We start from the raw sequence: 11,749 nt of genomic DNA, 5'->3' as shown, positions 1-11,749 counted from the left end.
CGCTGCAGGTCATCCTGACCGGCTCCTTCGGGAAACGCCGTAAATCCACCTCCCAGGAATAACGCCGCTAAACCCAGCGGCGGCTCCCGCAGGATCGGGCCCTCCTGGAGCGGGGGGTGAGGGGGATCAGGCGCGGACCCTGCGTGGAAGTGAGGAGAGGACATTTTAGGCCGTCTTCTCGTCGCTGTTTATGAACAAAGAGCCTTTTGTCCGCACTTGACGTTATCAGAAGTTATTTTCGGTCGACGTCTGCACTTGTTGATGTTATCGGGATTATCCGTAACTCGGCAGGCCGCGCTGCTGCCAGCAAAGACGCTGGCTGAGCACGGAGCGGGAGGAAATCCTTGTGCTGTCCCTTGCAAGGGACATTTGCCCTTGGGATCAGGCCAGCGGCACTCACTTGGGCTGATAAGGGTTTATTGCTCAACCGGGAGAGTTCCTAAAGCCTTAAAAGTTCCTGAAAACCCTAAAAGTTCCTCAAACCTGTAAAAGTTCCTAAAAACCTCCAAAGCTCCTCAAAACCCTAAAAGATCCTCAAAACCCCGAAAGGTTCTAAAACCTCTAAAAGCCCTAAAAGATCCTAAAAATGTTTAAAGTTCTTAAAAGCCCTCAAAATTCCTAAAAGCCCTGATAGTTCTTAAAAATCCTAAAAGCTCCTAAAGCCCCAGAAGTTCCTAAAAGTCCCAAAAGCTCTTAAAAGCCCTAAAAGGTCCTAAAAAAACTTAGAGTTCCTAACAGCCCTAAAAGCTCTTAAAAACCCTTAAAGTTCCTAATAGCCCTAAAAGCTCCTAAAGCCCTAAAAGCTCCTGAAAAATGTAAAAGTTCCTAAAGCTCTAAAAGTTACTAAAAGGCTTAAATGTTCCTAAAGCCACAGTAGTACCTAAAAACCCTAAAAGCTCCTAAAGCCCTAAGTGATCCTAAAAGATCATAAAAACCCTAAAAGTTCCTAAAACCTCCTAAAGCCCTAAAAGCTCCCGAAAAGTGTAAAAGTTTCTAAAGCCCTAAAAGTTACTAAAAGGTCTAAACGTTCCTAAAGCCACAGTAGTTCCTAAAAACCCTAAAAGCTCCTAAAGCCCTAAGTGATCCTAAAAGATCATAAGAACCCTCAAAGTTCCTAAAAGTTCCTAAAAGCCCTAAAACCTCCTAAAGCCCTAAAAGAACCTAAACCCCCTAAAATTCCTAAAAGCCCTAAAAGTTCCTAAAACACCTAAAACCTCCTAAAACCCCTAGAAGATCCTAAAACCCCTAAAATTCCTAAAAGCTCCTAAAGCCCTAAAAGATCCTAAAACTGCTTAAAATTCCTAAAAGCCCTAAAAGCTCCTAAAACCTCCAAAAAGCCCTAAAAGATCCTAAAACCCCTAAAATTCCTAGAAGCCCCAAAAGATCCTAAAACCCCTAAAAGCTCTAAAACATCCTAAAAACACTTAGAGTTCCTAGAAGCCCTAAAGGATCCTAAAAGCCCTAAAAGTTCCTAAAAACCCTGGAGGATCCTAAAACCTTTAAAAGCTCCTAAAAAGCCCTAAAAGCTCCTGAAAACCCTAAAAGCTCCTAAAAACGCTTGAAGTTCCTAACAGCCCTAAAACCTCCTAAAAGCCCTAAAAGTTCCTAAAAGCCCTAAAAGCCCCTAAACCCCTTGAATTCTTAAAAGCCCTAAAAGCTCCAAAAGAACCCTAAAACATCCGAAACCCCCTGAAAGCTCCAAAAGAACCCCAAAACATCCAAAAACGCCTAAAAAGCCCTAAAACTTCCCCTCCCCCAAAAAAGCCCCTTGGGAGACCACGGTGCTCCCAGGGGAGCTGCAACCGCGAATGGGCGGAGGGAGAGGGTGAGGATGAGGAGGATGAAGCTGGTGGGAGGGGATGCCCGGAGGTCCCCCATCCAAATCCGGTGAGCCATGCGGCCTAGGAGACCGCGGAGGATGGTGATCCTGGGGGAGCTGTGGGTGCTCCCAAAAAACCATCAAAAGGGGAGGTGGGCACCCCCCCACCCCACCCCACGTCAGCGTGTCTCTGGCAGGCAGCAACGCCAGCAGCCGCTCACCGGGTGCCAGGGCTGTAAAACCCAACCGTAGAGCGGGCAATAAACCCAACTTAATTGTTTCGGCTCGGCTAATAAACCCGCCATGATGATGTCAGGGAAGTCTGGGGGAATACTGGTCCCGAGGGGTATTTGCACAAGCACCGGCGTGAGGACGGTGCCACGGGATGCGGGAATCGGGCCACGTCTGCTCCCCGGCAGCCAAATCCCAAAGGCGGATCTCAAAATGGCGCCGAGGTCTGCCCTACCCGCCCCCACCACCACCTGCCCCATTCCCAAACGGATTTCGTCTCTGCCCTGGCTGCTTGTTTCCCCGCAGTTCGGAGAATTTGTAATATTTTCAGAGCTTCGCCCCTCGGGCTCGGGCTGGCACCGGAGCGTGAAGGCACGGCGGTGACGCCAAGCCGCCTTTCCTGGGGAAAAAAACGGACGGCACAACCTCCCCCTCGGCAGCCCTCCACCGGCCTCCTGCCCGATAAGGCACAGGGAAAGGTAAACGGGATTATTTCTCCTTGGGGAGGTTAGATGGGCCAGAGGCCCATTCTCCTGCCCACAGCGCCGTGGGGCTGGGGGGCACCGGGGGTGGTGGGAGGCAGGAGCCCACCCTGCGCTCCCGTGGGACCTCGAGGAGCATTTTGACCCCACTTCTGCTGCAGCGGGGTGGGAAAGGTGCCTTTTCTGGCCCTGGACCCCAACAATGGGCTCTGCTCCCCAGGGACCACCATGTCCCACCAGTCCCCAACAACAGGCTCTGCTCCCCAGGGACCACTGTGTCCCACCGGTCCCCAACAGTGGGCTCAGTTCCCCAGGGACCACCATGTCCCACTGGTCCCCAGCAACAGCCTCATGTCCCTGGGGCCACCATGTCCCACTCATCCCCAACAATGGGCTCAGCTCCCCGGGGACCACCGTGCCCCACCAGTCCCCAACAACGGGCTCAGTTCCCCTGGGGCCACCATGTCCCACCGGTCCCCAACAATGGGCTCAGCTCCCCGGGGACCACCATGTCCCACTGGTCCCCAGCAACAGCCTCATGTCCCTGGGGCCACCGTGTCCCACTCATCCCCAACAAGGTACTCAGCTCCCCGGGGACCACCGTGCTCCACCAGTCCCCAACAACAGGCTCTGCTCCCCAGGGACCACCATGTCCCACTGGTCCCCAACAATGGGCTCAGTTCCCCAGGGACGACCACGTTCCACCGGTCCCCAACAATGGGCTCAGTTCCCCAGGGACCACCGTGTCCCACCGGTCCCCAACAATGGGCTCAGTTCCCCAGGGACCACCATGTCCCACCGGTCCCCAACAATGGGCTCAGTTCCCCAGGGACCACCATGTCCCATGGGTGCCATGTTCCTGCTGCTGGGGACAACCACCAAGTGATTGTTTTCCAAGCACCACCGGATACCGAAAAAAGGTTTATTCATGCACCGGTGGTGGCACATATGCAGGTACCGGCAGCTGGCATGACTCATGCCACAAACCCTGAAATCTCGAAGCGGGGAGGAAGGGCCACGGAAAACGCATGCAGGAGGTTGGAGCCACCATGGCCAGGATGTGACTATCCCACGGTGTTGCTCATGGGGCACAAGCCGGGCGCTTGGCACCTCACCAAACCCCCAGGCTTCTTATTAAATAGCTGCAGTCAGCCACCGGAGCGGTGAGACGCTCACAGCTCATCGTCACGCGGGTGGGAGCGCGCCCGCGAGCCGGGGGCACGGCGGGCTGCAGGCGGTGGGGGGGGAGGGGGCACGGCCCCGGCGGGACAGGCTTTTGTCCTGGGGAGGGATGGAAACTCGGCGGCGCTGGCTGCTCTTTGTGCACGGAACAAAGAACAAGAGCCGGCGGTTTCCTTCGCTGCCCGGAACCAGGCCTCGGGAAGCAGCCAGAGAGGGAAATGGCCGCTCGGGAAGGCAGAGACGGGCAGCGTGTCACCCCGTGAGGTTTCCTGGTGATGCCCAGTCTCCTGCCACCGGACCAGAAACGGGCAGCACCAGCAAATGGCACCTCGCTGGCACACCCCGCAAGCTACAAGTGTGGGGACGGCGGGGTCCCCGCTGCCACCAACAGGCGGAATCGCGGCCATACCGGCATCACCGCGTCGTCATGCTGCTCTGCATCCCGGCAGGCAGAGCGGGATGCCCAGCTCCAAAATCTCAGGCACCAGGAAAGGCAAAGCCACGGGTGCGGTTGCAGGCTAAGCCCGGCGTGCGGGGACGCACCGGGGGGGTCAGGGCCGACTCACCGCCTCCAACCGATGGGTTTAATCCCTGCAATTTGTCCTTGCTACGTATTTCCTGCAGGCTGGACTGCTTAGACCCCGGCAAAGCGTTTGGTTGCGTTGAGGAGCTCTGCTCGGGGTCTGGCCTTCCTAAGTGAGAGCGTATCGCTTCACGTGCTCACTTCCCACCTTCTCCTCTGCTCCGGCACGTCCACCCCGACGCCAAGTCGAAGCCCTGCTCACCCGTTTGCCTGCCGACCCGGGGCTGCGGACGGCCTCTGTCCCCACGCTGGCTTTGGGGTGAGCAGGAGGGCTTTTGGTGGGCTGCTGTCACGCATGAAAACCCAGGGTTGGGCAGGTTGGGTTGGGGGTGCCATGGCCTTACAGCCACGCTCGCCAGCCCACAGCCGTGCCGGTGCCAAACGGGTTGGGGGGATGTAGACAGCAAGATCCTGCATCTGCCTGTCCTGTGTGCCATGCTCCGGTGGCAGCTCCCCCAGGAGGCTCGGATGTCCCCTCCTGGCTGTCAGGGTGCTCCTCCGCACCGCTAACCGGCACCGCTAACCAGCACCGGTAACCGGCACTGCCGTCCAGCCCTGCTGCGTGCACAGTCCAGAGCTGGGACCATCTTTGAAATCCTCATGCCATCTAGTGGGACCGTCACTAATGACAAGGCAGAGCGTGGCTGCCGGCTCTGCCCGCCATGGGGCTGGGGGTGACATGGTGGCAGCAGATGGCTACGGGATCCCGGCCACAGCCGCACCGCTCCGCTGGCCGTAGGGACACCTGCATCAGCAATTAAAAGGTGCTTTTAATGACAAGTGTTGACCTTCAGCAGAAGTCAGTATTGGTTACTAACAAAGGGGCAGCCCAAATTCTTCCCGTGAAGAAACCCATGGTGTCCACGGCACTGGCTGTCCAGCCTTGGGGGATGCCACCATGCTGCGTCCTTGAGGAACAGCTCCCGAGATGCCCTCGCAGCCCCTCGCCCCGGCGTTGGGGCGCGTTATCTGGAGGTGTTGCTGACAGAGCCCGGCTTGCCCCGGCGGTGCATGGTGACGTACCAGAGGCAGACGAAGAGACCTGTGAGTGGGTGACAACGCGGTTGCTGCTGTGGGTGCACCGAACTCCTGTGAGGAGCGGGAACGTGACGAGGACCCTGCTGCTCCCAACCCGCGGGGTGTCTGTCCCTCAGCCCACCCACCTTGCAGGGAGTTGAGGATGGTGAAGAGGTAGAGCTGGGGGACGAAGAAGACGCCGAAGCTGAAGAAGACCAGACCCCAGGTGGTCCCCAGCAGGCAGGTGAGCCCCAGCACCGTGGCCCAGTCCTTCCTCGCCTGCCCCTTCTGCCGCCGGATCCGCCGCAGTATCATCACCACCCTCCCCAGCACCAGCGTGTTGAAGAGCAGGATGAGGGCGGCGTAGCAGAGGGTGGCATAATGGGCCGGCGGGCTGGTGAGCCAGCACCTGGGGGAGAGGGACATGCCTGGGGACAAGGGCCAGCGCCCAGGGTGCACGCTGTGCCTTGGGACCATGCCATACCCGAGGTCCATGCTGTGCCCGGGGTGTATGATGTGCCAGGGGGGCCTGGGTTCCACGGGGTGCCCGGGGTGCCCGGGGAGCTGGCAGCCCCCTTTACTCACATAGTCACGTTCCTGTAGCCTTCAGAGGTGCTGATGGTGTGGTACCCGTAGGTATCTCTCTTGAAGACAAAAACAGCCAGCACAGCCAGTGTGGGCAGACCTGCGGGCACAGGGACAGGCTGTGTGGAGCCACGCCAGGGCAGCCGTACCGCGGGCAGGCAGGGCCAGCCAGGTGACCACTCACCCCAAGCGAAGAAGCAGAGCTTGAGGAGGTAGTGCTGGATGTAGACGTTGTAGACCTTGACGAGGAGGAGGACAAGGTGGAAGGCCTCAGCGGCCATCCACGCCAGGGCGCAGAGAAGGCAGGCATGCAGCAGGGCGGCAGTGACCCGGCAGAGCCCCTCGGCGCTGGCGGCCAGCGGCGTGCTCAGCAGGAAGCTGCAGTTGAGCAGGAGCAGCGCGACCAGGAGGTGCATGTGGATCCTGGTCGTGTTGTCCCTCAGCCGCTGCCTGCAAGAGAGGGGAGAGAAGGGTTGCTGGTGAGTGTCCGCCAGATGGCACGGCACTTCATGGCACAGTGTGACATGGCATGGTGAAGCATGGCACGGCAAGGCACAGCACAACGAGGCATGCATGGCATGGCATGGCATGGCACAGCACAATGTGGTATGCATGGTATGGCACAGCATGGCGCAGCACAGCGAGGCATGTATGGCATGGCATGGCACGGCACGGCATGGCACAGCATGGCATGGCACGGCATGCCAAGGCACAGCACAACAAGGCATGGATGGTATGGCATGGCAGGGCATGGCACGGCACAGCCCAACGAGGCACGTGTGGCATGGCATGGCACAGCAGAGCAAGGCATGTATGGCATGGCGTGGCATGGCACAGGACAATGTGGTTTGCATGGCATGGCAGGACATGGCATGGTAGGGCAAAGCACAGCACAACGAGGCATGGATGGCATGGCACGGTACGGCATGGCATGGCACAGCACAATGTGGCAGGCATGGCATGACATGGCATGGCATTGCATGGCACCGCCCAAGGTGGCATACATAGCATGGCACAGCACGGCGCAGTATGGCACAGCACATTGTGGCAGGCATGGCACATCATGGCAGAGCACGGCACAGCACAATGTGATATGCATGGTATGGCACAGCATGGCACAGCACAGCGAGGCATGTATGGCATGGTATGGCATGGCATGGCATGGTATGGCACAGCACAGCGAGCATGTATGGCATGGTATGGCACAGCACAGCGAGGCATGTATGGCACAGCATGGCATGGCACAGCGCAATGCGGTATGCATGGCCGGGCAGGGCAGGGCATGGCACAGCATGCCAAGGAACAGCACAACAAGGCATGGATGGTATGGCATGGCAGGGTATGGCACGGCACAGCCCAAAGAGGCACATGTGGCATGGCATGGCATGGCACAGCAGGGCATGTATGGCATGGCGTGGCATGGCACAGGACAATGTGGTTTGCATGGCATGGCAGGACATGGCATGGTAGGGCAAAGCACAGCACAATGAGGTACGGATGGCATGGCACGGTACGGCATGGCATGGCACAGCACAACGTGGCAGGCATGACATGACATGGCAGGGCATGGCATGGCATGGCATTGCATGGCACCACCCCAGGTGGCATGCATAGCATGGCACAGCATGGCACAGCACAATGTGGCAGGCATGGCACGGCACGGCACAGCCCAGGGCATGCATGGCATGGCATGGCATGGCACAGCCACCACAATGTGGCACGCACGGCACAGCCCGGCACAGCTCTACCTGGAGAAGCAGCAGAGCAGGAGGGTGCAGAGGGTGGCGGCAGCCGAGATGGAGCAGCCGATGGTGGTGATGTGGGTGAGCGATGCCAGCTGGGCCGGGGTCAGGGCGCCCGCCGGGATCTGCCGGGAGCGGGGAAGGAGGGGGTGAGCCGGGGCAGCCCCTGCAGCAGCACCCACCCGCTGGGAAAGGGGGGGGGGGAAGGAAGGGGGGACCTTAGAAAACCATCCCCTGGTCACCCTCTCCTGCAGGACACCCCCCGTACACCCCGTGCCCCCCCCCCCAGCCACCTACACCCCCACCTCCAGGGAGCAGGAAGAGGGATGGAGGGAAGGGGAAGAGAGGAAGATGGATGGAGGGAAGGAGGAAGGAAAGAAGGAAGGAGAAATGAAGATGGAGGATGGAGCAAGATGGAAGGAGGGAAGGAGGAAGAAGGAATAGGGATGGAGGGAAATAGGGAAGGAGGAAGGGGGAAGAGGCAAGGAGGGAACAAGGGAAGGAGGAAGAAGGGAGGAGGAAAGAAGGAAGGAATGAAGGAAGGAGGAGGAAGGAGGAAGAGGGGAGGAGGAAAGAAGGAAGGAATGAAGGAAGGAGGAAGCAGAGAGGAGGGAAGGAGGAAGGAGCACGGGGGTAGGAGGAAGAAGCAAGGAGATAGGAAGGAGGGAAAGTGGAAGAGAGAAGGAGGAAGACATAAGGAAAAAGAGGGAAGGAGGAAGGGGGAAGGAGGGCTGTGGACCAGCAGGACGGCGAAGTAGGTGAGGTGGTCGCAGTGGCAGATAACGGTGCCTTCCCTGTGTGTGGTGTTGCAGCCCTTCCTGCTCCAGCTGCCCGTGCTGCCTGCGCCTGCCGGAGAGCCGCCGTCGGAGGTGGGGCACAGCGGCCAGGGGACGGGGACATCAAGGGGACATCAAGCCCTGCCAGGGCTGCCTGGACAGGCGATGCCTTCGGGGTGGCGCTCGAGCTGGCATTGCCCTCGTCTTGGCCACGGCCACACTTACCAGCGGTGGGCTCCCAGAAGACACAGGTGGCATTGGAGGCATCCTGGTGGAAAGGGGACAGAGGGGGAGAGCTGGGGACCCTCTCTGTTCCCCAGGGACCTTCTGGTCCCAAAGCAGAGAGAGGACACTTTATCTTTCCCCAACTCCAGGGGAAACGCTGGTGCTGGGAACCCCCCCAGCTCATGCTGGTGGTGGAACCCTGCTCACCAGCACCATGTCGTGCCAGAACTGGATCTCCACGGGGCGGCTGAGCCCGGCCACGTGCCCGCTCTGCAGGAAGGCTCCCAGCACGTAGCCGTTCAGCACGGAGCTGTTGTGGGCATCCTGCAAGAGTTGGGGTGCCTGCAGGGAGAGTCCTGGGTCCCCAGGACATCCCGCCTGCCCCGAGCATCTCAGCGGGGTGGGTGCGCTACTGGCCGGGGATGCTCGGGGGGGCGGGGAGGTGTCAGTGCGAGGACCTGCGACTCACCTGGAAGATGCAGGGGCTGTGGATGTAGATGCAGACGAGCTCCTGCTCCACTCCCCGAGCCCGGCTGCCCTCCACGAGCTCGGCTGGGAAGTTCATGGCGTGCTTGAACCTCCTGCCACTGCCCGACTTCTCACCCTGTGCCAGTGGGTGGGGGAAAGATGGATACGGTCGCTCAGTGCTCGGCTGGCCCGAGGGGGGGGTCAGGGTGCTGCCCCGGCTTCCCCCATCAAGCACAGCCACCCCAGTTACCGGCATGGCCCTGCGGCATCCCCCGGCCCCAGCGGCACCCCCAGCTCTGCCGCGGTGCCTGTGGACGTGCAGATATGGAAGCTGCTCCCATCTCGACATCGGAGCCCTCCCAGCCCGTAGCAGATGGGGTGGCTGTGGGGGGGATGGTGTGTGTCACCCATGGGTGGGCACCCCTGTCCTGCCGGCCCCACTGTGGGGCAAGCACAGGGCAGACGGCATTGCTCTGGGATGCTTTCCCAGTGGGATTTCACACCTTGGTGGGCTGCCCTGCACGGTCTCTGCTCCCGGGTGCGGAGCGGGGGGATCCCAGCTGGCAGGCAGGCACCCCTGCCTGCACAACCTGCCTCGTCCTACAGGAAGGGACCTCCGGCCGGAGCAGTTGACCTCTCCGGCAGGGCAGCCCCATGGCTGGGGGAATTGCCGTGGTGCCGCTGCACGACCCCCCCTTGCACCGGGACCGGGAAGTCACCCCATGTGTTCCCCACCGCAGTTTCCCCTCTCCTTTCCCACCGCAGGGAGGTGGGGGCCAGGAATTCCCCTTTCATAAATCAGAAGAGTTTTAGGATGGAAATCCTGGCTCTCAGCTGCAGAACCGTCATGTACCCCCCCAGCTTTAGAAGCCCCCAAATTTATCCCAGCAATAGTGCTGAGGACCTGCAGCCCCAGCTGCCTGTGGCACCCCATCTCATCTGCATCTCAGGTAGCTTTGCTGTCATAAAGCATCCTTGGAGGATGGTGGAAACCCAGTGTGGGCAAGCGTCAGCCACCTCAGCATCCCCCCAGCACCTCCCAGCGGGGATGGAGGGACAGAGTGAGCTGGTGGGGGGGGGGGGAGGGTGTCACTGGGAATCCCCTGGGAATACCCCCAGTGGCACAGGGGGACCAACCATCCTGCGGCTGAGGTTTAACCCTCTGAATTCCTCCGTTCTGAAATTGAACACGTAGATCTCGATCATGCTGCCCGTGAAGTTGCGTTTCTTCCAGCGGGCCAACTTCCAATCCGGCTGGTTTAAGCTGCACGGGGAGGGTGTTCGGGGTAGGGTGCCACAGGATCTGGCCCCTGTGGGTTTAGGGGGGATGTTGGGGATCTGGGGGACAACGGGGCAGGAGCTCACCTCTCCCTGGCGTGGTGGGCACCCCTACAGCCCTGCTGCAGCTCCTCCTCCATGGTGTCCATGTTGATCTTCACCTCCTCCAGCTCTGACAGAGGTGTTTCGGGAGCTGAGCCTCGGCGTACGGCGCCCTGCCCCGCTCCCCAGCCTGCCCCAGCCCGGGGAGCCCCGAACAGCCCCAGAAGCACCCAGCCCAACGCCGGGATGGGAGGTGTCCCTACCTTGACCCCGCAGGAAGCAGGCAGCGAGGCAGAGGACGAGGGCAATGAGCAGTGGGGTGGGCATCGTCGTGGTCCTCTCCTGCAAAAGGCACCCAGGACCTGGGCAGCTCCCTGGAACGCCCACCCGTGTCCCCCGGGACCTTGGCCCTTTCCCACGTGCTGGCTGCAGGACAAAGATGGGGTCCCAGTGGTTTCCCCTCACCCCCAGCAGCCAAGCCCCACCAAAGCCATCGTGGCGGCAATTCCCCAGCCTGGAAGCACCCAGCGGCGGATGCGAGTGCAGGGTGAGGAGGAGGGTGTTTGCCGCAGCGACAGGGGTGCAGGATGCTCTTCGCATCCGTTTTATCATTACAGTGGTAAAACCGCGGGGAACAAGGCTTCTGCCTTTCCGCCTGTCCCAACTGGGACTCGGACCTCGCCTCCAAATCCCCAGCAAGCAGCCTGCAAGCCAGAAGGGTCGCCGGCATGCTCTGCCGTGGTGCCAGCGATTCCCGGCGGCGGCCCAGCACCGAGCTGGAGAGGAGGAAGGAGGAAGTGTCCCTGGTGCAGGACCGGGGGGAAGGCGGCTGGCAGCAAGATTTGCATCCGTTGCAACGCTGCACCCGCTGTCGCTCGCAGCGACATCCGCTGATTTAATGCCGCTGGCACCCAAAGCGGCTCGGGAGAGAGGCTGCAAGTCCGACGGTGCCGGGGTGCAACACATGGTTTTGCTGTGGATGGATGCAGCGATGGGATTGATGCTTCGAGGTGCTGAGGCTGGCGATGGCTGGCGCAGCCGCAGCCTCCCGGGGCAGGAGCAGCAGCGCAGTGGGCAGCACCGTGGGCAGCTGCCTGCACAGGCTGCCCTCTGACCCCCAGCGAGGGACAGCCACCATGTCCCCTTTAGGATGTTTTGCAATAAAAACCCCTTTTACTTCTCTGATCACCGGGGTTCCCAATGCAGGCACTTACCCCAACCTCTCGTGCTGCCCGGCACAGCCCGGCAACGCTGAATGCCATCCCCGCCGCCACCGAGACGGAGAGGGCATCATTCCCTCGCTGCACCCTCCAGAAACG

The 11,749-nt window shown here is 60.2% G+C and overlaps 1 protein-coding gene and 1 long non-coding RNA gene across 2 annotated transcripts; both read right to left on the bottom strand.

The window, feature by feature from the left end:
• Positions 1 to 5,055: 5,055 nt before the first annotated feature.
• LOC309676985 (adhesion G-protein coupled receptor G5-like) lies at positions 5,056 to 8,684 on the bottom strand (the record flags this gene model as incomplete). Its single annotated transcript, XM_082489651.1, has 6 exons — positions 5,056 to 5,339; positions 5,461 to 5,723; positions 5,900 to 5,999; positions 6,084 to 6,349; positions 7,648 to 7,934; positions 8,643 to 8,684. The coding sequence occupies 6 exons, from the start codon at positions 8,682 to 8,684 to the stop codon at positions 5,263 to 5,265; spliced, it is 1,035 nt and encodes a 344-aa protein (XP_082345777.1). The 3' UTR covers positions 5,056 to 5,262.
• A 164-nt stretch (positions 8,685 to 8,848) lies between these two features.
• LOC309676680 lies at positions 8,849 to 10,559 on the bottom strand. The gene is made up of 3 exons (XR_014269613.1): positions 10,476 to 10,559; positions 9,112 to 9,246; positions 8,849 to 8,966 (listed from the first exon to the last, which is right to left on the bottom strand). It is a non-coding gene; the product is annotated as an uncharacterized lncRNA (long non-coding RNA).
• Positions 10,560 to 11,749: the final 1,190 nt, after the last annotated feature.

This window comes from Vanellus vanellus, assembly GCF_965231255.1.
Source record: "Vanellus vanellus genome assembly, chromosome: 12".
In the NCBI taxonomy this organism is placed as follows: Eukaryota; Metazoa; Chordata; class Aves; order Charadriiformes; family Charadriidae; genus Vanellus; species Vanellus vanellus.
Note: the sequence above shows the minus strand (reverse complement) of the source record. Positions and strands in the feature narration are given on the sequence as shown.